General features: G+C 40.9%; 1 protein-coding gene across 1 annotated transcript; it reads left to right on the plus strand.

The window, feature by feature from the left end:
• The first annotated feature begins 879 nt into the window (after positions 1-879).
• LOC101857060 (pyruvate dehydrogenase protein X component) lies at positions 880-16055 on the plus strand. The gene is made up of 10 exons (XM_005108941.3): positions 880-1070; positions 1937-2014; positions 2379-2479; positions 3291-3508; positions 5667-5765; positions 7076-7265; positions 9372-9509; positions 9985-10143; positions 11392-11456; positions 13557-16055. The coding sequence occupies exons 1-10, from the start codon at positions 908-910 to the stop codon at positions 13828-13830; spliced, it is 1485 nt and encodes a 494-aa protein (XP_005108998.1). The 5' UTR covers positions 880-907; the 3' UTR covers positions 13831-16055.
• The last annotated feature ends 7065 nt before the right edge of the window (positions 16056-23120 follow it).

Genomic DNA, 23120 nt, shown 5'->3' on the forward strand with positions numbered 1-23120 from the left:
TCTCTCTCTCTCTCTCTCTCTCTCTCTCTCTCTTGTGGGCTATTCTTTAAAAGTTCCTACAGAGCAGTGCTTTATTTTTTTAATCGAAGGTGAGTGTCATTCTCTCACCCATAACGAGCAAGTATACTATTATAACCTCTTTGTGTCGAAAAAAATCTTCGTAAAGCATTTCAGTAGACCCTATGTTATGTGCAAGTGGTGTTGCCAATTCCTTATTATTCTGTCCTGCCTACCAAACAAACAGTTCAGGAAGACGCTGTTTTGCTCTTCCTCTGGCTTCGCATTACATCAATGAATTGTGCATATTATATCGATTTAGATTGAGCTCATAGACTTATATTATCTTGTATGACAGCCTAGATGGTGGACTGTAATGTACTTCGGGCTCGCTGTGGGGCGCACCCTTTAATCCATATGACAAGAGGGTGTTTGACAGACTGAACAAACGATACCGAAAAATTCGCTCTTCCTTTGGACGTAATGTTGACGCCTGTGGTGAGTGCACTTTGCACCGAAGTTAGTTTGTTTGTTTTTGTTTGTTTTTTGTTGTATTTTGTTTTTAGGGCCGGGTGCAGTGACCATGACAGTACTCTATTTAGGATTATAAGTCTATGCTGGAACTTGATCGTTGGCTTTGGATACCAATTTGTCATTTGATAGTCGAATGCACTTGTACTTGAAAACAGATGTAGATAAATATTGTTTCAATGTATAGATTAGCAGTGAAGAGCTAAAACAAGCAGACATAATGATTATTAAAGTTATCCAGGAAAGGTAATATTTTCTTTAAAACCTATGACAATTTACTTTTAAATTTGATTAACAAAGCATACATTGTTAGAAAAACTTGGCATGTCAACATGTATTTTTCCCTTCCGGTGTCAAAGGTGCCTCCTGAAAAGAAGTGATGTCCCTGGATGCCCTCAAGATGGCAACTGCTATACACCGTTTCGGTGGCCGCCTCGGTCTTATGTGCAAATTAAAAAATATTTATAATCATTCACCTTCAAAAGACATTTTGGGCAGAGTAATTCAGACAAACCACATCCATTCAAATGCGCCTTTACTGGGTAATGCAAGACTTCACCTTTGCTGCAATGTCATTTACTTCGCCGTCTTCGCTAATTGATAATTGATTGCCTACTCCACGGTTTAAACCGGCAGGCTATTAAGTCTATGAACTTAAATTTTGATTATAATATAATATTTCTATATTCCTTCTTCACAGTGAAGGTGTTCACCCTTCACAGATGAATTAATGCCTGCGTAAGATTGAACCTTGGTGGATCCTACTCCGATGGACGCCAGAACTGCCTACTAATTTGAGCCTCCCCGTGCAATGAAATGCCATTGATGCCATACATTTCTGTTCATGGTCCGCTTTTCTTTTCTCTGTTCTTAAATTTTTTATTGTTTTGCATTCACGTGTTTTTAAAAATTATTATTGTTGCCGGGAGCCTGAACCCCCCCCCCCCCCCCCTCCCCAATGTTGTTATCAGTGCGCATATATGATAAAAATATCATGTGGTATGTAAACACGGTGGGTCCACCAAAGTTAAATCCGGCCAATGCCGGTTTAGGCCTATATGTCTGTGATAGATAAGATGATCATATAGCTTGATGATTTAATATTGCAGATTCATTCTTGGCGGAACTTGGGATTCATTTTATTAGTCTAGTACTGTGATTGTGAACTTAGGCTGCTGACGTTTTTTTTTAGGATTTTAATTTCACATTTATAAAATCTTTTCTTTTTTCCTTTTTAACACGATTCATACTAAAGTTAAGAATACCGGGAGTTATTTTTGTCTTTTTAAATGAGATTATAAAAGAAAATCTACTGTTTATTATCCAGATGATAAGCTGCTTTCTGAATTGATGAAATTAACTTTAAAAACTAAAACTTATTTGCATGCCTATCTTTACCTTTGTGTAGGTACTATCAAGATCGACATGCCCTCACTTTCGCCCACAATGGAAAAAGGCAACATTGTGAAATGGCACAAAAAAGAAGGTAAGTGATAGGTCAGACATTTACCAATGAGTCATGTTATGATTAGCTCGGACATCGTAAAGTGTCTGCTCGTGGGTGATGGGTCCCAAAGCTGCAGTTACAATGACCAAAGTCATTTTTAGTATTATAAACTGTTTTTTACAATTTCTGTATCGAGAAATAATTTTTAAAGTACCATTTACAATAAAAGGTAAAATTATTCTGTACTGCCTTGACACCACTTTGACGGTATTTTATTTCGTGAGAGTGAGAGATAAGGTCTGCCTTATTTAAAATAATAAACTCAAGTGGTCAGTTTGTGTTTTGGTTTGTTGATCTCTCTTCACCTTTATCTTGTTATAACTTATGCTGTTTATTTTCTCAGGGGACACTATTTCTCCGGGCGATGTTCTCTGTGATATCGAAACTGACAAGGCGATCATGTCCATGGATACAGAGGAAGAAGGCGTTTTAGCCAAAATTTTGGTAAGATCCCTCTGGCTTTTCCCCCCCCTCATCGATTACCTGGGCTCAACTACCTTTACCCTTTTGAGAACTGAATGTAAGCGTTATCATCCGGTGGACCATATAGATTCTAGAAGTCAACCATGATAACTTTGTGGCTGCAGGAATTCCATCGGTCCGGGGGGGGGGGGCAGGGGGGGGGGGGCAAGGGGGGGGGGAGAGGTGTAAGGGAAGGGGAGGGAGAGAGAAGACCAGACTCAAATGGGCTAAGAATACTATGCTGAAAAGCCAGCCTTAAGAGAAGTTTCGTCCTAAAGAACCATTCTCTTGTTTTATAATAGCAGTTCTAGAAACCATTGAAAATTATTATATTGAACAGCATATATTTCAGACATATATTTCCTCCTTCTTTTCTGTGTAACGCTGTAATCTTCAGCACTTATGTGACTTAACTGTGTTGCAAGTGCCATGAAACTTGTACGTGGGTGGTTGGCGGGTGCTCTGGTGTGGTTTGCTCCTTCTTTCCTCTTAAACATCTATCGTCCTTATCTCTCCTTCTTTTTTACGTTTGTTGTTACTCTCTTGTAACACCTCTAATCTTCGGCACTTATATGACCTTATTGTGTTGCAAGTGCCGTAAAACTCTTTACTAAACTAAACTAAACTAAAACTTGTACTAAAACTAAACTCTTTTTTTATTTCTAGAACTATGCCTCTTTGTTGATGTTTAAGTTATTTAAAGGGGTAATTCATGCACCCCCACCCCCCCACCCCGCTTCTCCCCCACCCACATACTCTCACGCGCACAAAAGAGTTTTGGATTGACCCTCAGATCCCAGAGAACAGTAAGGACGTGGTCGTGGGTCAGCTCATCGCGGTGATGGTGGAGGAAGGAGACGACTGGCAGAGTGTGGAGGTTCCCGCTCAGGCTGCTGCTCCTTCTCCTGCTGCAGCTGCTACTCCTGCTGCTCCTGCTGCTGCTGCTGCTGCTGCTCCTGCTGCTGCTGCTGCTCCTGCTGCTGCCCCAGCAGGCTCAGGGCAAGACCACGGGTAAGTGAATTTATAGTTTTAGATTTTTAGTGAGGTTTTACGGCACTCACAACTGCGTAAGGTCATATGAGCGCCAAGGGGTGGATGTCAACAGACAAGTCCAAACGGGGAATCAGGCTTACTCTGCTCACCTCTTTAGCTTCAACAGCACAAAGTCTGCTTCGACTATCAAGGCACCCTGGAAATTGCAGTTCATAAGAGAGTGACCAACATACAAAAGAGGTATAGGAAAAATGAGCATAGTAAGGATGAGGAAAGAAAAAGCAGCAGTTGCCCTTATGTTGTTTCGGCACAGTATGAGCATGACATTAATAAATCAACCCATTTACAATTCTAATGTGCCTAAAAACATGTTAACATTCCCCCAGGTTTGCCAAGTGGTTAGGCTCTCAGACTCACAATCATAAGGTCGTGGGTTCAAATCCCGTCAGGGGCCCGACGTTGTGTCCTTGGGAAAGGCACTTAATAGGAATTTTCCTCACTTCACCCAGGTGGGACTAGGTAACCAACTATAGATAGTGAAAGATCTTGTCAGTTAGTTAGTGTCTGAGCGCATAATAATCAGCTGCTTGCTGTGTATGCTTCCCGGGAAGCTAAGCTGAGAATGTTTCTGAGTGTTCTATGGTCTGCTGGGGTAATGATAATATAGTGTAAAGCGCATGGAGCTTGCTGCTGTGCGGGGATAAATGCGCTTTACGAATGCTATTTATTATTATTTTTATAATATTATTAATAATCGCATTTATATATACATCACATATCCCACTTTACAACATACTCTGTGCACTTTGCAACCATTCCTTATTGACTCAACGACCCCGCTGCTTTTCCCACTGTCAAATGAGAACTCGTCACAGGGATACACAGAGTGTTCGTGAACCATTGGTGTGTGGGAAAGGCACTGGGGTCGTTGAGTTGATACGGCAGGATAAATAAATGGTTGTGCACTTGCCAGTGGGTATGTGGCTAAGAATGACTGTCCAACTGTTTTCTCGTTTTTTTTGGTCTTTCAGAAGGACATGAAGGGACTCCTGCTTTACGTGTTTGTGTAACAAAAGCTTAAACTTTCATCTTTGAAAGTGTATCAGATCGCAATCCAATATCTGCTGTTCGGATGTCCCAAACTACAGCATCCACCAACAACAACAACTTCTTCCTCCCATCCCAGCCACAGACAATACCCTGTACTGCAGCAAAGAACATATATAAATGTGTCACAGAGTGGTAGAATCGGGCTTTCGTCAATTTTTGGGCATGTAAAGTTATTGGTATCATCTTAAAGTCTTGTTCATTTGTCTTACTTTAGAGGAAAAAATATCCATTTATCTTGAATACAAGTTGACACATTTGCAAAAGAAGGAGGTGGAGGTCGCCTGTTTTCAGAGGTAAAATTAGTGAGAAAATGGCCGCCAAAGATTAGTTATTTCCTTAGCTTGAGAGTCTGTGGGAACTGAAAATTAAAATTTTTAAATGCCTTTAATCAACGTTTATCAGTGAAAATCCAAACAGAAATGTGTTCTTTGATGGACATGAAAGGTGTTGATGAGCAAAAAAATAAAAATTCTATAAAAATCCGCCAATCTGCGGGAAAATGCCAGTTTCTTCACTTTGATTATTTTGATGAGCGCCCGATTTCACCACGCTGCCTCACATATGTCAAAGACCTCCACCTTTCTTGATATGTTATTGGGCTGAATGGCACGTGCTCGAACGCTACTGCATGTAGATTAACAACAACCACAGAGCTACAACTCTTTCCTCCCATCCCTACCACAGACAAGTTTTAACATGGTACTTGGCCGAATGGAACATGCTGAAAGGATACTGGATCAACAAATGGTCGCTTTTAAGGACAAGTGGGCTGACCCAGTCTTCGGGGTTTTCAAGAAATCTTGACCTACACCATAAGTGGGCATTGTCCTACCTATAGGAGAAGTTTCATTTCATTTGGGGTGTGTTTATTTGTTTAGTTGTAGAGAAAACTCTCCTTGTCTTTTAAAGAAACTGAACAAGGGGCAAAAACTTTTACCTTTTGATTTTCTCAAAACAGCATTTTTCAGGATAGCCCCCTTGTGCTTAAAAGCGACCTAATAACAACAACAACAAAACATACAACAACAAAACATAACTGTAACTTTTCATTTTTCTCCAACTTCAGACACTTGATGGGCCCTAGCGTGAAAAAACTTCTCCAAGAGTACAACCTTCAGGCGTCGGCTATCCCAGGCACAGGACCGGCGGGAGCTTTGTTGAAAGGGTAAGGGCAAGCTGGCTGTGTGAGGTTAACCCTTCAAGTGTTGAGAACAAATAGGAAGCTGGCTGTATGAGGTTAACCCTCCAAGTGTTGAGAACAAATAGGAAGCTGGCTGTATGAGGTTAACCCTTCAAGTGTTGAGAACAAATAGGAAGCTGGTTGTGTGAGGTTAACCCTCCAAATGTTGAGAACAAATAGGAAGCTGATAGTATGAGGTTAACCTCCCAAATGTTGAGAACAAATAGGAAGCTGGCTGTATGAGGTTAACCCTTCAAATGTTGAGAACAAATAGGAAGCTGGCTGTATGAGGTTAACCCTCCAAATGTTGAGAACAAATAGGAAGCGTCGGTGGCCTAGTGGTTAGGCTCTCGGACTCGCAACGGTAAGGTCGTGGGTTCGAATCCCGTCAGGGACCCGACGTTGTGTCCTTGGGAAAGGCACTTTGCACAAATTTTCCTCACTTCACCCAGGTGGAAATGGGTACCTGGCTATAGACAGTGAAAGATCTTGTCAGTTTGATGGTGTTTGAGCGCGTGAATCCGCAGCTTGCACTGTATACTTCCTCGGAAGCTGAGAATGTTTCTGAGTGTTCTCAAAGGGTCTGCTGGGGTAATAATAGTTGTAAAGCGCATAGAGCATGCTCTTGAGCATGGATATGCGCCATATATAAATGCAATTATTATTAAGCTGGCTGTGTAAGATTAACCCTCCAAGTGCGGCTAAAAACAAATAGGAAGCTGGCTGTATGAGGTTAACCCCCCAAGTGTGGCTAATAAATAGGAAGCTGGCTGTGGTTTGCTCCTTCTTTACCATCAAACATCTGTCGTCCTTATCTCTTCTCCAAACATCTATCGTCCTTATATCTTCTCCTTCTTTTCTTTGTATGTTACTCTCTAGTATCCCCCCAAATCTTCAGCACTTTTATGACATAGGGGCCTATTCGTGTTGCAAGTGCCATAAAAGTCTTTAGTAAAATTTTAAAATTAAAACGCAATAGTGGGTGGTTGGCGAGTGCTCTGGTGTGGTTTGCTTCTTCTTTCCTATCAAACGTCTATAGCTGTCCTCCTTTTTTTTTGTGTTTGTTACTCTCTTGTAACGCCTGAAATCGTAGGCACTTTTATGACCTTATACTTATAGTGTTTCAAGTGCCGTAGAACTCTTTTAAAAACTAAACTTCTTTTTTTTGTGTTTGTTTTTCTCTTGTGACACCTCTAATCTTCAACATCTATATGACCTTATTGTGTTGCAAGTGCTGTAAAACACTTACTAAAACAAAAAGTGAAATTTCAACGGACCTTGTTTTCTGGCGACAGTGACGTGCTGAGCTACATCAAGTCCCAGAATCTGAGCAAGGTGGCCCAGCAGGTGGCAGCAGCAGCACCGGTAGCCCCGCCCCCAGCACCTGCAGCCACAGCGCCGGTGGCGTCAGCAGGCGGCAGTTTTGTGGACATCCCCCTGAGTAACATGAGGAGGACCATCGCCAAACGACTCACTGAGTCTAAGGTAAAAAATATCAGGGGTAGTAGGTGAATCATCCATTATTTATAACCTGCCCCTTAAGTATAGACCTAGTACTAGCAATGTCAACAAAGCTGGTACAACTGCTAGTACAAGATTTATTATAAGGATAGAATTAGGAGCTAATTGCAGGTCTAGGTCTTTTGTCAGTGGAGATGTGGGTTGTGGCTGGCTAGCATTTCGTGTATTTCAGTTACTCCAAATTATTGAACAAGCTCTGTGCTGGAATACCAACGTATGTGGTATTTTTACAAAGGCGATTTACAAATAAACATTTCTGTTGTGTTGAGTATCAGTCTGTATTTCATGGGTAATGGTGACAGCAAGTTGGATAAAACTCGTCAAAGTAGCCAATTTCATTATTTTTCAGTTATTACCCCCCCTATATTGCGTAATTGCTCGTACATTACAACACAAAGAACCATGCAACCCATCTATTGTGATAGCTTATTCAATTTCCTTTTCAATAGTATCAGGGTCAGTGGAAAAAAATTCTGCGCGCAAAGAGTTAAATCAAAACAGATGAACCTATTTTGATAGTTGTTCATCTGATGAATGAAATTCCAATATAAGGGTAGGCCTACATGAAAATGTGAATGCAGTAAATTATTTTTTTAATGTAAGCAGTAACAATAACTGAAATTTTAAGTCACCTTTACTTTCTCCACCAACTAAAGTGTATGCGTGCATGTGTGTTTTCTTCACCATTAAAGCTGTCGCAATATAGTGAGGAAGCAGTTTTTCCCCCCATACTTTCCAGTTATTTTCACATAAAAACCTGTTTTCAAATTCGCTAGGCCAGCTGTTGTTCCCACTATTTGGTTTCTGTTTAAACCCATATTGGTTGTGTTGTGTTAAAACGGTCCTCTTTCAGTCTCACATCTACTACACAACTGCGTGTTTCAACATAGTTTTCCTCCACCTGTCGAAAGTTCTTGTTTATTTTCTCTGTGTGGGTGGTTGTAGGGTGTTCTGGGATGGTTTGCTCCTTCTTTACTATCAAACATCTATCTACCTTTAATTTATCACTCCTGCTTCTTTTTTGTATGTGTTACTCGCTTGTAACACCTCTAGTCTTCGGCACTTATATGACCTTATTGTGTTGCAAGTACCGTAAAACTCTTACTAAAACTCAAACATTTACTCTGTCCAACATAGTTTTTCTTAATTTGTCGAATGTTCATATCTCTGTTCTTAGTCCAACATAATTTTCCTTAACCCTATCCATACGCCCTGGGGTCATTTTGTACCACCGGGTTTGTATTCTTCATATTTTAGAATACTTCTAGTGCGAAGATCTCTTTTAAACTTTCAGTATTTCTCAAGAAATCATTTTGACAGACTGCTATGCAAAGCGTACGGATCTGATTAACGAGTAAACTTCCTCTTTGGAAAGTGGTGACACTGAGTTCTCTACGTCGTATGGATACGATAGTAAAACATGACGTACAAATAGGGTAAAATTGTGGAAAGTTCTCGTTTGTGTTCCCAGTCCAGTATAGTTTTCCTTAACCAGTGGAAGGTTCATATCTCTGTTTCTCAACCAGCGGAACATTCTCGTTTGTGTTCCCAGTCCAGTATAGTTTTCCTTAACCAGTGGAAGGTTCTCGTTTGTGTTCTTAGTCCCACATAGTTTTTCTTTACGTGTGTAATGTTCCCGTCTCTGTTCTCAGTCCAGCATAGTTTTCCTTAACCTGTGGAATGTTCATTATATCTCTGTTCTCAATCCAGCATAGTTTTCCTTAACCTGTGGAATGTTCATTATATCTCTGTTCTCAATCCAGCATAGTTTTCCTTAACCTGTGGAATGTTCATTATATCTCTGTTCTCAATCCAGCATAGTTTTCCTTAACCTGTGGAATGTTCCCATCTCTGTTCCCAGTCCAACATAGTTTTTCTCAACCTGTGGAATGTTCATATCTCTGTTTCTCAACCAGTGAAATGTTCATTTCTCTGTTTCTCAACCTGTGGAATGTTCATATCTCTGTTTCTCAACCTGTGGAATGTTCATATCTCTGTTTCTCAACCTGTCAAATGTTCATCTCTGTTTCTTAATCTTAACCAGTGGAATGTTCCCGTCTCTGTTCCCAGTCCAGCATCCCGCACGCCTACGCCTCCATTGACTCAGACGTGGGACCTGTGACAGCGCTGAGGCAGAAGCTCAAAGAGGACGGGGTCAAGGTCTCTGCCAACGACTTCATCGTCAAGGCCGCCGGGCTGGCTCTGCAGGTCGGTCGTCAGACAGGAGTGGTAGTGGGTGGTTGGAGGCGCTCTGGTGTGGCTAGCTTGTCTTGTCTCTTCTCCTTCTTTTTTGTGTTTGTTACTCTCTTGTAACGCCTCTAATCTTTGGCACTTATATGACCTAATTGTGTAGCAAGGGTCGTAAAACTCCCGGTAAAACACAAACGCTAACAACTGTCCGTCTGCGGGTGGTTGGTGGGTGCTCTGGTGTTGTTTGCTCCTTCTTTCCTATCAAACATCTATCATCCTTATCTTTCCTCCATTTTGGTGTTTATTACTCTCTTGTAACACTTCTAATTTTCTGCACTTATATGACCTAATTGTGTTGCTAGTGCAGTAAAACTCTCACTAAAACTATCTAATTTTCTGCACTTAAATGACCTAATTGTGTTGCAAGTGCCGTAAAACTCTCAGTAAACCCAAAAAGCTAACAACTGTCCTTCTGTGTGTGTGTGTCTCACAGAGAGTGCCGCGAGTGAACGCCATCTGGGCGGGCGACGGGCCCCAGCTCTCCTCGACCGCCGACATCTCAGTGGCTGTGGCCACGCCTAACGGACTCATCACGCCGATCGTGAGAGGGGCTGCGAATCTCACCGTGGATCAGATCAGCGACACGGTCAAGGTAGGTCTGTGGGTGTGTGGCGATGCGGATGTTCTGATGCGGTTGTTCTGATGTGGTTTTTGATCCTTCTTCCTACTATCAAACATCTGACGTCTTTCACCCCCCGGGGCGGTGCCACTGACTGTAGTGTCTTTAGGCCATTCCCAAAGGGAGGACATTTCTCGTTCAAGCATAGTAGAATTGTAAATGGGCTGATTCATCATGTCACGCTCATAACTGTGCCTGATCTACAACAGGGAACTGCTGCTTTTTCTTTCCTAATCCTTACTATTATCATTTTCCTCTACTTCTTTTGTATGTTTGTCACTCTCTTGTGACCTGCTATTTCCGGGGTGCCTTGATAGTCGAAGCAGACCTTGTGCTGTTGAAGCTAGAAAGGTGAGCAGAGTAAGTCTGATTCCCTGTAAAGACTTCTCTGTTGACACCCACCCTTGGCGCTCATATGACCTTATTCAGTTGCGAGCGCCATAAAACCCTCTACTATATAAAATATATTTGACGTCTTTCATTTTTTTTTTTTGGTGTGGTTCTTACTCTCTAGTGACGCCTTAATCTTCGGCACTCAACACTTTGCGGTCACTTGGCGCAATATTGCGCTGGTGAAAATGATCAGTTCTGGTCACCTGACGCAGTTCTGCGCCAGGCCAGGCCCAAGGAGTCGGTTGCATTTGCTCTCTGGTTGGGTCACCAGATGGGGTATTTTGTACTTGTACTGCTGGCTGTGTGACCGCAAAGTGTTGACTGACTTGTTTGTGTTCTAAGCGCCGTAAAACTCTTACTAAAACAAAAACTATTTCTCCAGAGTGTCCCCGTGGTTTTATGCACCCTGCATCATTTAGCAAAATTTGATCATTTTTTGCATAATTTCTAATTATTTCCCTCTATCATTCTTTGTTGAAATTGAACAGAATCGCATAATTTCCCATTTTTGGGCTCAGTTTGCATAATTTCAGAATTTTTCTTGCATAAAACGACGGGGACAGGTAGAGAGACTCCCATCCTTGTCACCAATGTCCTTTTCACCTGTATGTTTCCCAGAAAGTTGAGATTGTTTCAGAATGCTCTCAGGTCTGCTGGGGTAATAATATACTTCTTCTTCTCGATCGCATCACACTTGAAGTCTGGTATCTGTCATAAATTGGGCCATCTTGCTCAGTTGGTAATAGTATAGATTGTGAGGCGCATAGAGCTTGCTGTTGAGCGGGGATTTGCATTGTATGATGATCCATTCCCCTTTGTGTCCCCCAGGAACTGGCAGGCAGGGCAAAGGAAGGCAAGCTTCAGCTGCACGAGTTCCAGGGAGGTAGTTTCAGGTGAGAGCTCCGACCCCTGGGGCTAGTACTGCCCGTGCGTGTAGGGGGCCTACTACTTGTGCATTTCACTCGAGAAAATGTGTAGGGGGCCTACTACTTGTGCACTTCACTCGAGAAAATGTGTAGGGGGCCTACTACTTGTGCATTTCACTCGAGAAAATGTGTAGGGGGCCTACTACTTGTGCACTTCACTCGAGAAAATGTGTAGGGGGCGTACTACTTGTGCACTTGACTCGAGAAAATGTGTAGGGGGTGTACTACTTGTGCACTTCACTCGAGAAAATGTGTAGGGGGCGTACTACTTGTGCACTTGACTCGAGAAAATGTGTAGAGGGCCTACTGGTACTACTACTTGTGCACTTGACTCGAGAAAATGTGTAGAGGGCCTTCTACTTTTCAGGGATGGAAATTTTCCGTAAATTTACGGAAATCCGTAATTTTGATCTGCTCCGTCATTTTCCGTAAGTGAGGCTTGTCTACCTACTTTCAATGGCAAGTCATTCTACTATGTATACTAATCTATAATTGAATAAGTGTGTTTTTCCAAATCTGTATAGCACGCGAAAAGTTCGGTAAATTTTGGACTGATCAGTTTCTATCCCTGGACTTTTGCTCTTCACTCGAGAAAACGCAATGTGAACAATGAGTGGCTTTGACCCTGAGTAGACTGCTGTAGATGCAAACAGGAATGGGTGGGTCCAGTCCCCATGTGAGAAAAGGAAGGAGAAAGATAAATAAAAAAGATGTTAGATTCTCCTTTACCACTGGTGCTCACATGATAGAGAGAATAAAAATAGGAATCTGTGCATAGTCAATTTCCTTCTTTGGTGAGTGTTTTTGTCTGCCAAATGCTCACCACATGTGGGAAACGGGGGGGGGGGGGGGGGGGGTGCTTTGTGACTTGTGCTTTGTGGCTGACAGTCGGCCTTAAGAGAGAGAGAAGGGGGGGGGGGGAAGAGGGAGCTAGAGGGAGGGGGAGAGAGAGAGAGATTTATTGTTTGTTTACACTGCTCGTTCTAGTAGAAATGGGTTTTATTGTGACCGCGAGTTGTAATGCGCCTTGAACATTTTCTTTTTTGATTTAAAAAAATGGAAATGTGCAACGTAAGTGCGACTTGTCGTTATTATTGTTATTAAGATTATTATTATTATCATGCTCGTTCTCTAGTAGAAATGGGTTTTATTGTGACCGCGAGTTGTAATGCGCCTTGAACATTTTCTTTTTTGATTTAAAAAAATGGAAATGTGCAACGTAAGTGCGACTTGTCGTTATTATTGTTATTAAGATTATTATTATTATCATGCTCGTTCTCTAGTAGAAATGGGTTTTATTGTGACCGCGAGTTGTAATGCGCCTTGAACATTTTCTTTTTTTATTTAAAAAAATGGAAATGTGCAACATAAATGCGACTTGTTGTTATTATTGTTATTAAGATTATTATTATTATCATTATTGTCATCATTATTCTTATTACCATCGTTATTTTTACTATTTTCGGTCTTCTTGTCTTTCTTCTTTTTGTCTTTCTTCTTCTTCTTCTTCTTCTTCTTCTTCTTCTTCTTCTTCTTCTTCTTCTTTTATAATTATCATTATTATTATCATCATCATTATTCTTATTATCAGCATTGTTTGGAAAGCAGAGTAGGAGAGAGTCTTGCTTGATATTCAGACAAAATAATACAAAGATATAAAATGTTTAAAATTGGTTTTATTGAAACAGCTGACCGTTTCGTCTCTTGGGCTTCCTGAGGAGCAACTGAGAGTAAAACTGTTCTTAATGTGGGCTGTATTCTAGCAGGGAAATGGGCCAATCAAAGAGGGGTTTTTTATTATTATCATCATCATGATTATTGCTGTCATTATCATAACCATAATTATTATTAATAATAATATTATTATCATCACCATTATTATTTATCATTATTAAATATTATGTCTATTTGTGCATCTCCAGCATCTCCAACCTGGGTATGTTTGGCATCACGGAGTTCATTATTATCACTCTCTTCGTTATTATTATCATTATTATCATCGTTAGTATTATTACTATTATTATCATTATAATTACCATTATTATGTATATATACTTATGCCCCCAGCATCTCCAACCTGGGCATGTTTGGCATCACGGAGTTCACGGCGGTCATCAACCCGCCCCAGCTGGCCATCATGGCGGTCGGCACCTCGCGGGCCGTGGCGCTGGACAGCGGCGAGGGGCTGCGCATGACGGTGACCTTGTCCTACGACAGCCGCGCGCTGGACCCTGTAGATGCCACCCGCTTCCTGGAGGAGTTCCGCGCCGCCCTGGAGAACCCGCAGTCTCTTCTGGCGGGCACGCGACTCGACTCCCAAGCCGAGGCTTTCGCCTTTTGATAATTCGACGGGGTCGGATTGTCAGAGTCTGATTGTCAGATCGACGGACGGAGTCTGATTGTTGGATCGTCGGAGTCTGATTGTCGGATCAACGGACGGAGTCTGATGATTGTCGGATCATCGGAGTCTGATTGTCGGAGTGTCGGAGTCTGATCATCTGATTGTTGGAGTCTGAATGTTTGATTGTCGCAGTCTGATCGTCGGAGTCTGACCGCCTGAAATTGTTTCTGTCTGTCTGCCTGCGTGTCTGTCTGACTTTTCCCGGCATAAAGTGAGCATAATTGTGTAGATGTACTCCTCTTTACTCGAACAAACGAACGAGACTAAAGGAGAGTAAATCCGCCGGCTCTGCACATTGCGGTGTAAGCGGACGCCGCTGTACTTTGTTCGTCTTCATCATCCTTTTTGTTGTGTTGATGTACATATTTATATGTAGCTGTGCACAAATATGAGAACACTTACAACTGACAGCTGGTCGAGATCTAGTTACTCAAGACTTGACCGATCATGAAAGATTGTCGAGCCACAGAGCTCTCTATGTGTTAGACCTCGTTAAAGATCTGTGAGATTTCTTCTGTGGTAAATGAATGATGCCTGTCTGTGTTGTCAGTTCATAGCTCACGCGTGCATAGAAGAAAGCAACTTTTAGTCTGTAAAGAATTGTTTTCAGTTGTATGGGCTAAATGTTAGCCTGAATGTTATTCCCAGTTTTTAGCATGTGTGTACGTGTGTGTGCTATTCATGAGTTGGACAAATGTTTCTTCTGTTGTTTTGAAGATTACGGAAAAAGTTTTTGTTTCCACGCCTACTTATTGTTTATCAGACTTTTTTTCTTTTTTTTTTTTCGATCAGTTCCATCAGGGTTGAATGAATGTGGGTCTTCTGATGATACTTATTGACCCGGTTAGCAGAGGGGGAACGTAAGATTAATAGATTAATACTAATAAGAAGAACAGGCCCCATGTGATAAAAGCTGCTGCCTGTGTCTACCAGATGCTCACAGAAGGCTGGAGCTGGTAACTTTTTATGCTCTTATTTTTCTTCTTCTCTCGGAAGTTCTTGCTGCTTTCTTCCCCCCCCCCCCCCCCCCCCCCCTCCTGCATGTGGGGAATGGAACTGCAGCCTTTTGAGGGATTCACCCCGCATTCAGACCAGAGATCCGCCTCCATCTGTGTTTTTCTATCACCGGGATGGACCGATTTATTTTTTTATATCTCACCTGCTACTGGTCAGAGCAAAGTCCCACGTCCTACCGTTAATGAGAGTCTGTCTAGTTTGCTCTATGGCGTTAAAAAAATTCTTCCATTTCTTCTATGCTAGTCCCGTGTAGTTGAGCAAATTCAACCAAGCTAATTTTTCCATCCTTATTTTTTTTTTTTATGGTTAAATCTGATCTGATATCTTCCACATGTTCCTGGTCAAATTTTGATATGAAAACCTACAAGAAATCTAGTAGAATTTGACCTTAGTTTAGTTTGTCAGTTACTGAGAAAATACGAAAATAGACCAGTTGTGGGACCTCAATTTGCCTCAGACGAATATAAAATCAACCTCAACGAATGAACAGGTGGTGTGATATTGTGATCTGAATGACCCCAGTCGGTCACTGTCAATTAAATGGACAGACGGACAACCGCGACCCTTTGGTCTGAATGCACATTTATCAATGGTCGCCCAAATGTGAATGGTGGCAACGTTCAGTATTTTGTTTGTGTGCATGTGTGTGTGCGTGCGTGTGACTGAAACAAAGGAACATCGTTTGTAGGATAACAACAGCGTCGTGGTTGGTTGGTGCTGTCAGTGTCTTGATACTTTGAGTGCAATCTACTTCCCTTTGGGGGGAAAATAGTACCGGTAAAGCAAGGAATTTTCTTCGGACTTGTATACGCACCGGTATTACAAGAATTCTTGTTGTGTACCAGTAATGCAAGAATTTTTCCTTCGGACTTGTACTCCGAAAGGTTTTGTTTTTTGGGAGGTTTTTTGGTTTTGGTTTTTTTGTGGTTGTTCTGGGTGTTGCGACAGCGGCTCTTCCAGAACGAACACACGAGGCTCCGGTTCAAATTCCGACCCGGGACGGGCGATGGAAGCTGTCCTGTGGCCGACGCCGTTACGATGAATTCAAGAAACGTTGAATGTTTTTGTTTTACTCTTCATGATTAAAGATTGGGAGTTTGTTTCTTATAAATCGGAGAGCAGATTGATTAAAGCGTATTGTAGTTGTAGCCCCTGTGTTTGATTTTGTTTGCTTGGGTTTGTTGGGGTTTTTTACTTGTTTTTTTGAGTGGGTGGTTGGCGGATGTTCCTATGTGGTTTGTTCCTCTTTCCTTCTATCAAACATCTGACCGTGGGTGGTTGGCGGGTGCTCTGGTGTGGTTTGCTCCTTCTTTCCTATCAAGCTTCTATCGTCCTTATCTCTTCTTCTTCTTTTTTATGTTGGGTGACCTTATTTAGGCTACATATGGCCTAAATAAGCTAAACCCCCCTCCCTTACCTTATTTAGGCCTCACCTGTGACCTAAATAAGCTAACCCCCCCCTCCCTTACCTTATTTAGGCCACACCTGTGGCCTAAATAAGCTAAACCCCCCTCCCTTACCTTATTTAGGCCACACCTTTATACAAAATCACAGAAATATTCCTTTTGTGCTTATTGAGGTACAGTGCAGGGTGATTTTACCTGCAAGGATAATTGGACAAAATGGGCAACATCTTTATTGCTAATGGTCATATTTAGACAAATCCTATATCATTGTCTTTTTTTTTTCTTAACTGCTGAAGGTTATTAAAGAGTAAGCCAACTAGGTAGTAATTTCGGATTCCTAATACTAATATTATGGGCATTCTTAAAATGTTTAAACTTGTTTTTACCGCTTTTCTCAACGTAAAACGGATTCCGTAAAAAAACAAAACAACAATGACCTTATCTTTCTTTTTCAAAGTATTGTGCATATGTATGTGTGAAACTATATATTCTATGCTTTCATGTACATGAAAAAAGCTAATAAAGGCAAGCAAAATGTTCTTCAGATACATAGATCTAGTAGTAGGCCCACTGGAATTTTTTTGTAAGCCGGGAAAGATGACCAGAAAATAACAAAATTATTTTATGATCTTCACTTGCACTTGCAATTTTTTTGACAAATTATAGTCTACCTCATTGTCTTTTTTTCCCCCGCATTTTTCTTCACTATTCATGACAACTGGCATGTATTGTTTTCAGTTATTATCAAAAAAGTGGATAGGCGGACTACGGGGTCTATCTAGCCAAAAGGATAGGTGGACCCCGGGGTCTACCTAACAAAATGCTAGGTTTTAGGATGTGAATCCCGGAGTCAGCGTAGTGAAATAAGTAGTAGATCTAGGTTTAACTAAGGATCGGTGGACCCCGGGGTCAACATAGTGAAATAAGTAGATCTCAGTTTATTTTATAGTAGGACTGGTGGAGCCCGTGGTCAACGTAGCGAAATTATAAGTAGATATAGGTTTAATTAAGGATTGGTGGACCCCGGGGTCAACGTAGTGAAATCAGTAGATCTAGGTTTAATTAAGGATTGGTGGACCCTGGGGTCAATGTAGTGAAATAAGTACATGTAGATCTAGGTTTAATTTTAAGGATTGGTGGACCCTGGAGTCAACGTATTGAAATAAGTAGGTTTAAGGTGGACCCCAGGGTCTACCTAACGAAATACTAGTTAGGTTTTTAGAATAGGTGGAACCTGCGGTCACCGTAGTAAAATAAGTAGGTTTAATCAAGGTGTCCCGGGGGTCCACCAATCCTTAATTAAACCTTCTTATTCCTCTACGGCTATGGTGACTCCGGAGTCCACCAATCCTTTTAAAATTAACCTTACTTATTTCACTACGCTGACCCCGGGGTCCACCACTCTTTAAAGAAACCTACTTGTTTCACTACGGTGACCCCGGGGTCCAGGGGTCCACCAATCCTTACTTAAACCAAACCTTATTTCACTATGGTGACTCCGGGGTTCACATCCTAAAACCTAGTATTTCGCTCTGCAGACCCCGGAGTCCACCTATCCTCTACAGGACTAAACTATTATCAATTTGCAATTTTCATTGATTAGCATTTTTTTTTTTTATATATTGAATCAGAGACTCGCTGTCTAAAAAGTCCACTGCTAATGCTATTCTTTTCAAAGAAAATGGCACAATTTGATTTTATGACATGTTGAAAAAAAGAGTTTTAAAAATATCCTGAAATCAACATAAAATGATTATATAGATCTCTCTCTCTCTCTCTATCTCTCTCTCTCTCTCTCTCTCTCTCTCTCTCTCTCTCTCTCTCTCTCTCTCTCTCTCTCTCTCTATATATATATATATATATATATATATATATATATATAAATGTGTGTGTGTGTGCTTGTGTGTGTGTATTTTATTATGTATACTAAAAGACTGAGCAGAGGCTTACAATGTAAATTCTGTGCTCTACAAGTAGAGAAAATATTAAGTTTGCGCAAAACAGATTTTAGAAAAAAGTTGGATCTAATTATTCTAATACAAGTAAAAGTGATTGTTATGCTGAGATTTGTTATTATTGACTCTGGAAATACAGTTACTTGCTGAATCTAAAAGTAACTAGAACTGTGCAATTCGTTTTATTTCAATTCCAAAGCCCAAAGGCATAGCAATAATAAGTTAGATCTAGATCTAGCAGTTGTAGGCTCTCTGGCTGCTTCTAGCATAGGCCTGCTACTACTGATTCTAGACAGGGAATCTAGATCTTGCTATCGCCTGCACTATTAAAGTCAAATATATATATGGTAAAATAAAAACAAAACTGAATTTTTTTCAGTCAGTACATCCCAATTGCCATAGCCGCACGTATTAATAGTTGAATAATGCGATACCGCAGCAACACGTTATCACAGTGTGCAGGGGAGAGCGAGGTGCCCGGTCGATTCGGTGGTTTGGCTTTTGTAGATCTATGCATTTTTTACGGAAAGCCCTATTACCTAACCCTCTTACTAGATCTATTAGTGTTGTGAAAACTTCAACCTCTACAGCTCAGGCGTCAAAAGATGCTGGAAAATAATAATACGTCCTGAAGTTTCATAATTTATTTTTATACAGAATAACACAGTACACAGCCAGTAGTTTTTATTTCATCGAGTTATAAAAATGGCCTTTGTATAAAAATTGCCTTGTTTTCAGAAGCAAATTTTAATAGTTCTAGTTCTACCGAATCGATTTTCACGCGAATTCAACCATTTTGATGATCTTTCTTTTCCTTTTAAAAAGATGTAGATCTAGGCCTGTCGGATGTGGCAGTGCGAATAACACTGAGTTGTTTAGATCTAGACCCATAAAAACACGAGGCTTCGTGGCCGATCACAAACGTCTACGGGGTTTATCGAGGCCGATTCGCCCTGAGCACGTTCACTAAACTGCCTACTAGATAGAATCTACTACCAAATATTCTCTACACGATCTTTGCTACTACTACTACTAGGCCTACTAGCCTACATGTACTACTACGAGACAGTACAAGAGAGTGTCACTCAGGCAAAGATAGTGTAACTTTGACTCAGCCACGTAGTGTACACTCTTTTTATACCCCAAGTTTAACCCGGAAGTTCATTCGGAGGATTTGACCTTTTCACTTGACCAAAGTGTGCCAAAATGGTAGCCTAGCTTTTGCCCCTCCATGAAGGAAAAATCTGGCGCTCATTCAAACCATTGGGATTGAGCAAAATTTTGCGTATTGTGCTTTGTTCTTTACAATATTCATTATGGTTATGATTTATAAGTTGTACACTGAGACAAAACCGTACTAAATGAGAAAGGTGCACCATTATGAAAGTGGAACGAACTCGGTTGCCTGAAAAGGGTAGTTTGAGCATGTGTGGCCTAAATAAGCTAAACCCCCCTCCCTTACCTTATTTAGGCCATATGTGGCCTAACTAAGCACTCCCTTTTATGTTTGTTACTCTCTTGTGACACCTCTAATCTTGTGGCGCTCATATGACTTTATGCAGTTGCGAGCGCCGTAAAACCTACGAAAACTTTTTTTAATCCATCTGCCCTTTTTCCGTACGGTATGTTCTTGCAGCTTTCTCTCCCCTGACTGCTATGGTTATAAATAATGTATTCCTTCTTCCATCGATGATGCGCCTTTCTTACGGTTGTGAAGGAGCAATGCTGTTCCTACAAAGAAATTCATTCTGATCTGAAACTGCCAATGTTTTCTATCAAACAACTACCGTCTTTGCTCTCTCCTCCTCCTTTTTTATGTGTTACTCTCTAGTGACACCTCTGATCTTCGGCACTTTCTGACCTAAGCGTGTTGTAAGTGCCGTAAAACACCTACTACTATACTACTAAAACAAAACAATAGAACTACAGGGCCGCTCCTATAGCTCAGCAGTTATTATGATCAGTTACGGTGACCTTGGTTTGAATCTGCATGAGAGTGGACATTTTGTAAAGTCTGTGGTGGAACAGTTTGAAGCTTCCCTGTTGACTTGAATTTGATTCCCAAGATGTAGGGAGAATTTTTATCAAGTTTCTTGATCTGTCTGCTGGGATGTTGTATCCCCCTCAGCCCAGGTTGGCCCTTTTACTTTCTGTTTTAGTAAGGTTTTACGGCGCTCACAACTGCATAAGGTCATATGAGTGCCAAGGGGTGGATGTCAACAGAGAAGTCTAAATGGGGAATCAGGCTTACTCTGCTCACCTCTCTAGCCTCAAAAGCGCAAAGTCTACTTTGACTATCAAGGCACCCCAGAAATAGCAGTTCACAAGATAGTGACAAGCAATTCAAACATATAAAAGAAGTAGAGGAAAAATGACGATAGTAAAGATGAGGAAAGAAAAAGCAGCAGTTCCCAGAGTTTAACTTTATGCCGCCTGCTAAATGACCTAAATAAAAATGTGTCTATCACTCAGGGTGTAACAAAAACACCTATCACACGGTACAACCCAAAACAAATAACTGAATAAATCATGTTTCACTGTCGACAAAAATAAAAATGTAAAGAAAAAAATCAACAAGCAAAGGAATGTCAATTTTGTTTACAAATAATATTTATTTTGGGGACAGGTCAGAGAATATATAAGTACCGGTAGCTTGTCTAAACCTTAACTCTTTTCTGGGCAACATTTTTCAGCAACTTGGAAGTGCTCACGCTCTTTGACGTCTACTATACTATACTTAAGATCATATATCACCAGCAAACTATCCAACTGTTCTAATCCAAGAAATTCAAATTTTAAACGGAAAGAGGGGGGAACAATTTTTTATTCTTTTAATAATTATACTAAAATCACATAGACCTATCTTTTCTTTTTTCTTTTTAAATGTTTAGAATTTTAGAATTTCATTATATTTCTCCACCACATACACAAACCGATAACACAGATAGCAAAACTAATACCAGTTAACCATTTTTTTTCCCCTCTAAATTTTGGCCTTGGTACATTTGTTGATCAGCTGGCTGGGGACCTACGGTGGGTCATACTACTAGGCAGGTGTTATCGTATCACTGGCTCTACACAAGATACTTTAGATACTGTTGCTCCTTCTTTCCTACCAAACATCTATTGGTCAAATTAATCCTTTCTTTTTATTTACCTGTTGATACTCTCAAGTAACAGCACCCGTACTCTTTGGCACGTACGTATACGTATGACCCATTTGCGATGCAAGTGCCGACGAAGAGCTCTTACTCCAACAACAAAATGTTGAATGTGAACAATTCTGAGAGTTAATAATATGAAAGAAATTGCATTGTTGTGTTTATAAACTCCACTTTTTTTTCAAAATCAATGTAAAAGGCATACATTATAACACATAAACGTACATGGTCAGAACCAGACATCCATGAGTACCGGTACGTGCCTCGCCATCTCTCGCTGTTCCGTTAGTCCCATTTCTTTCTCCTTTACCGCCCAGCGTGAAAAAAGGTAAGCAGCACTACCCTAGCACTTCTTTCGTGGCCACTCCGCCTTCTTTCCATTCATTTTGGTAACACAGGGGACCCCCCTCCCACTTTTTCTGTCTCTCTCTCAAACACACACTCACACACACACATGGTCATACGATGGCACACTACGTGACCATGAGAGTGACGTTACATTACATCTTCATCATCACAGCAACACACTGTCATTAGTTCCGAACAAAAAAGGGATTTTCATGGCATGCTTCAGACAAAAAAATAAACAACAAAACAAACAAAAAAATGAAAAACAAAAACATCATCTGTACAAAAACACTGCTATGGACACACATATGGTACCCCCCCCCCCCCCCTCTTCAATTTACTCTCCCTATAATTAAAGCATGTGTTTCACTTTTCTGCTCGTTTATACTCGATCATTGCAAATTTTTAATTCCATTGACGCATTTATTTAGCAGTTCTCTTGGGTGCTTCCAATTAAAATATCTACACAAAAAAATTTCCATTTGACTTAAGTCTAACAGCTGGGAAATGCACACGGAACAGGAACTTCTGCACACGGGGAATGTGTTCCTAGCACTTAGAAGCAGACGTTTGCACATAACCGTTATTCGCGCCCGTAACCGAGCGGCTATGGGAATGTAGCTTACTGCAACATCCTTCAAGATATACGCCTGCCAATCACTCCATGACTAACAATTTAAAAAGGAGTTCTATTTTACTCAGAATCCTCCCTAAAGATTGGAGTTTGGGGAAGGGGGGAGGGGGACGGACAAAAATCAGTCTCCAGATCCCAAGTAGATTAAGCTTATGTACCGAACCGACCGTGGCAAATAAATGTGTACTGTAAATAGGCCTACACGCTAACAAAAATGTGCGTAGCGTACCCACAAATAAAAATTGCATTTTCACGTGTACGTTAAGTTACGTTTACTACTACTAAAAACCGATGGTAACAGAAATCAAGAGAAAATTTGGGATTTTATGCACATCCAATCAGCTTTCTTTGATCGGCGTCAAATACTCTGAGGGCTCAGATTTTAGCCGAGCACCTGGAAGATGAGGGCAGATGACAAAGAGCAACTATGCTGAGCTCAGAACTGACCTGTGCTAATGGTAAAAGAGCCTCAAAGATAAAATAACTTCACCATCAAATTCCTATAGTTGGGAACAGTAATCCTGCCTGTTCACAATACTACACCTTTCTCCGACAACTTGGACAGCCTATGATACAAGTTTTCCAACGCACCGCACAAAGCGACAAAACTAGAACACAGCAGAAGTGGCACATCGACAAAATAACTTTGGGTGGAAATCCGTTACCATTAAACCATTATATTTAAACAAAATCAAAATAAGGCACCCCC

The sequence above is a fragment of the Aplysia californica genome, unplaced genomic scaffold (assembly GCF_000002075.1).
Source record: "Aplysia californica isolate F4 #8 unplaced genomic scaffold, AplCal3.0 scaffold00736, whole genome shotgun sequence".
Classification (NCBI taxonomy): domain Eukaryota; kingdom Metazoa; phylum Mollusca; class Gastropoda; order Aplysiida; family Aplysiidae; genus Aplysia; species Aplysia californica.

What these genes read in the sequence shown, in the direction of transcription:
- LOC101857060 (XM_005108941.3), top strand. Translation starts at nt 908, where the DNA reads ATGTCCCTGGATGCCCTCAAGATGGCAACTGCTATACACCGTTTCGGT. An exon ending in CCGCCGGGCTGGCTCTGCAG is followed by an intron (nt 9,510 to 9,984) that starts GTCGGTCGTCAG and finishes TGTGTCTCACAG; the next exon opens with AGAGTGCCGCGAGTGAACGC. An exon ending in TTCCAGGGAGGTAGTTTCAG is followed by an intron (nt 11,457 to 13,556) that starts GTGAGAGCTCCG and finishes TTATGCCCCCAG; the next exon opens with CATCTCCAACCTGGGCATGT.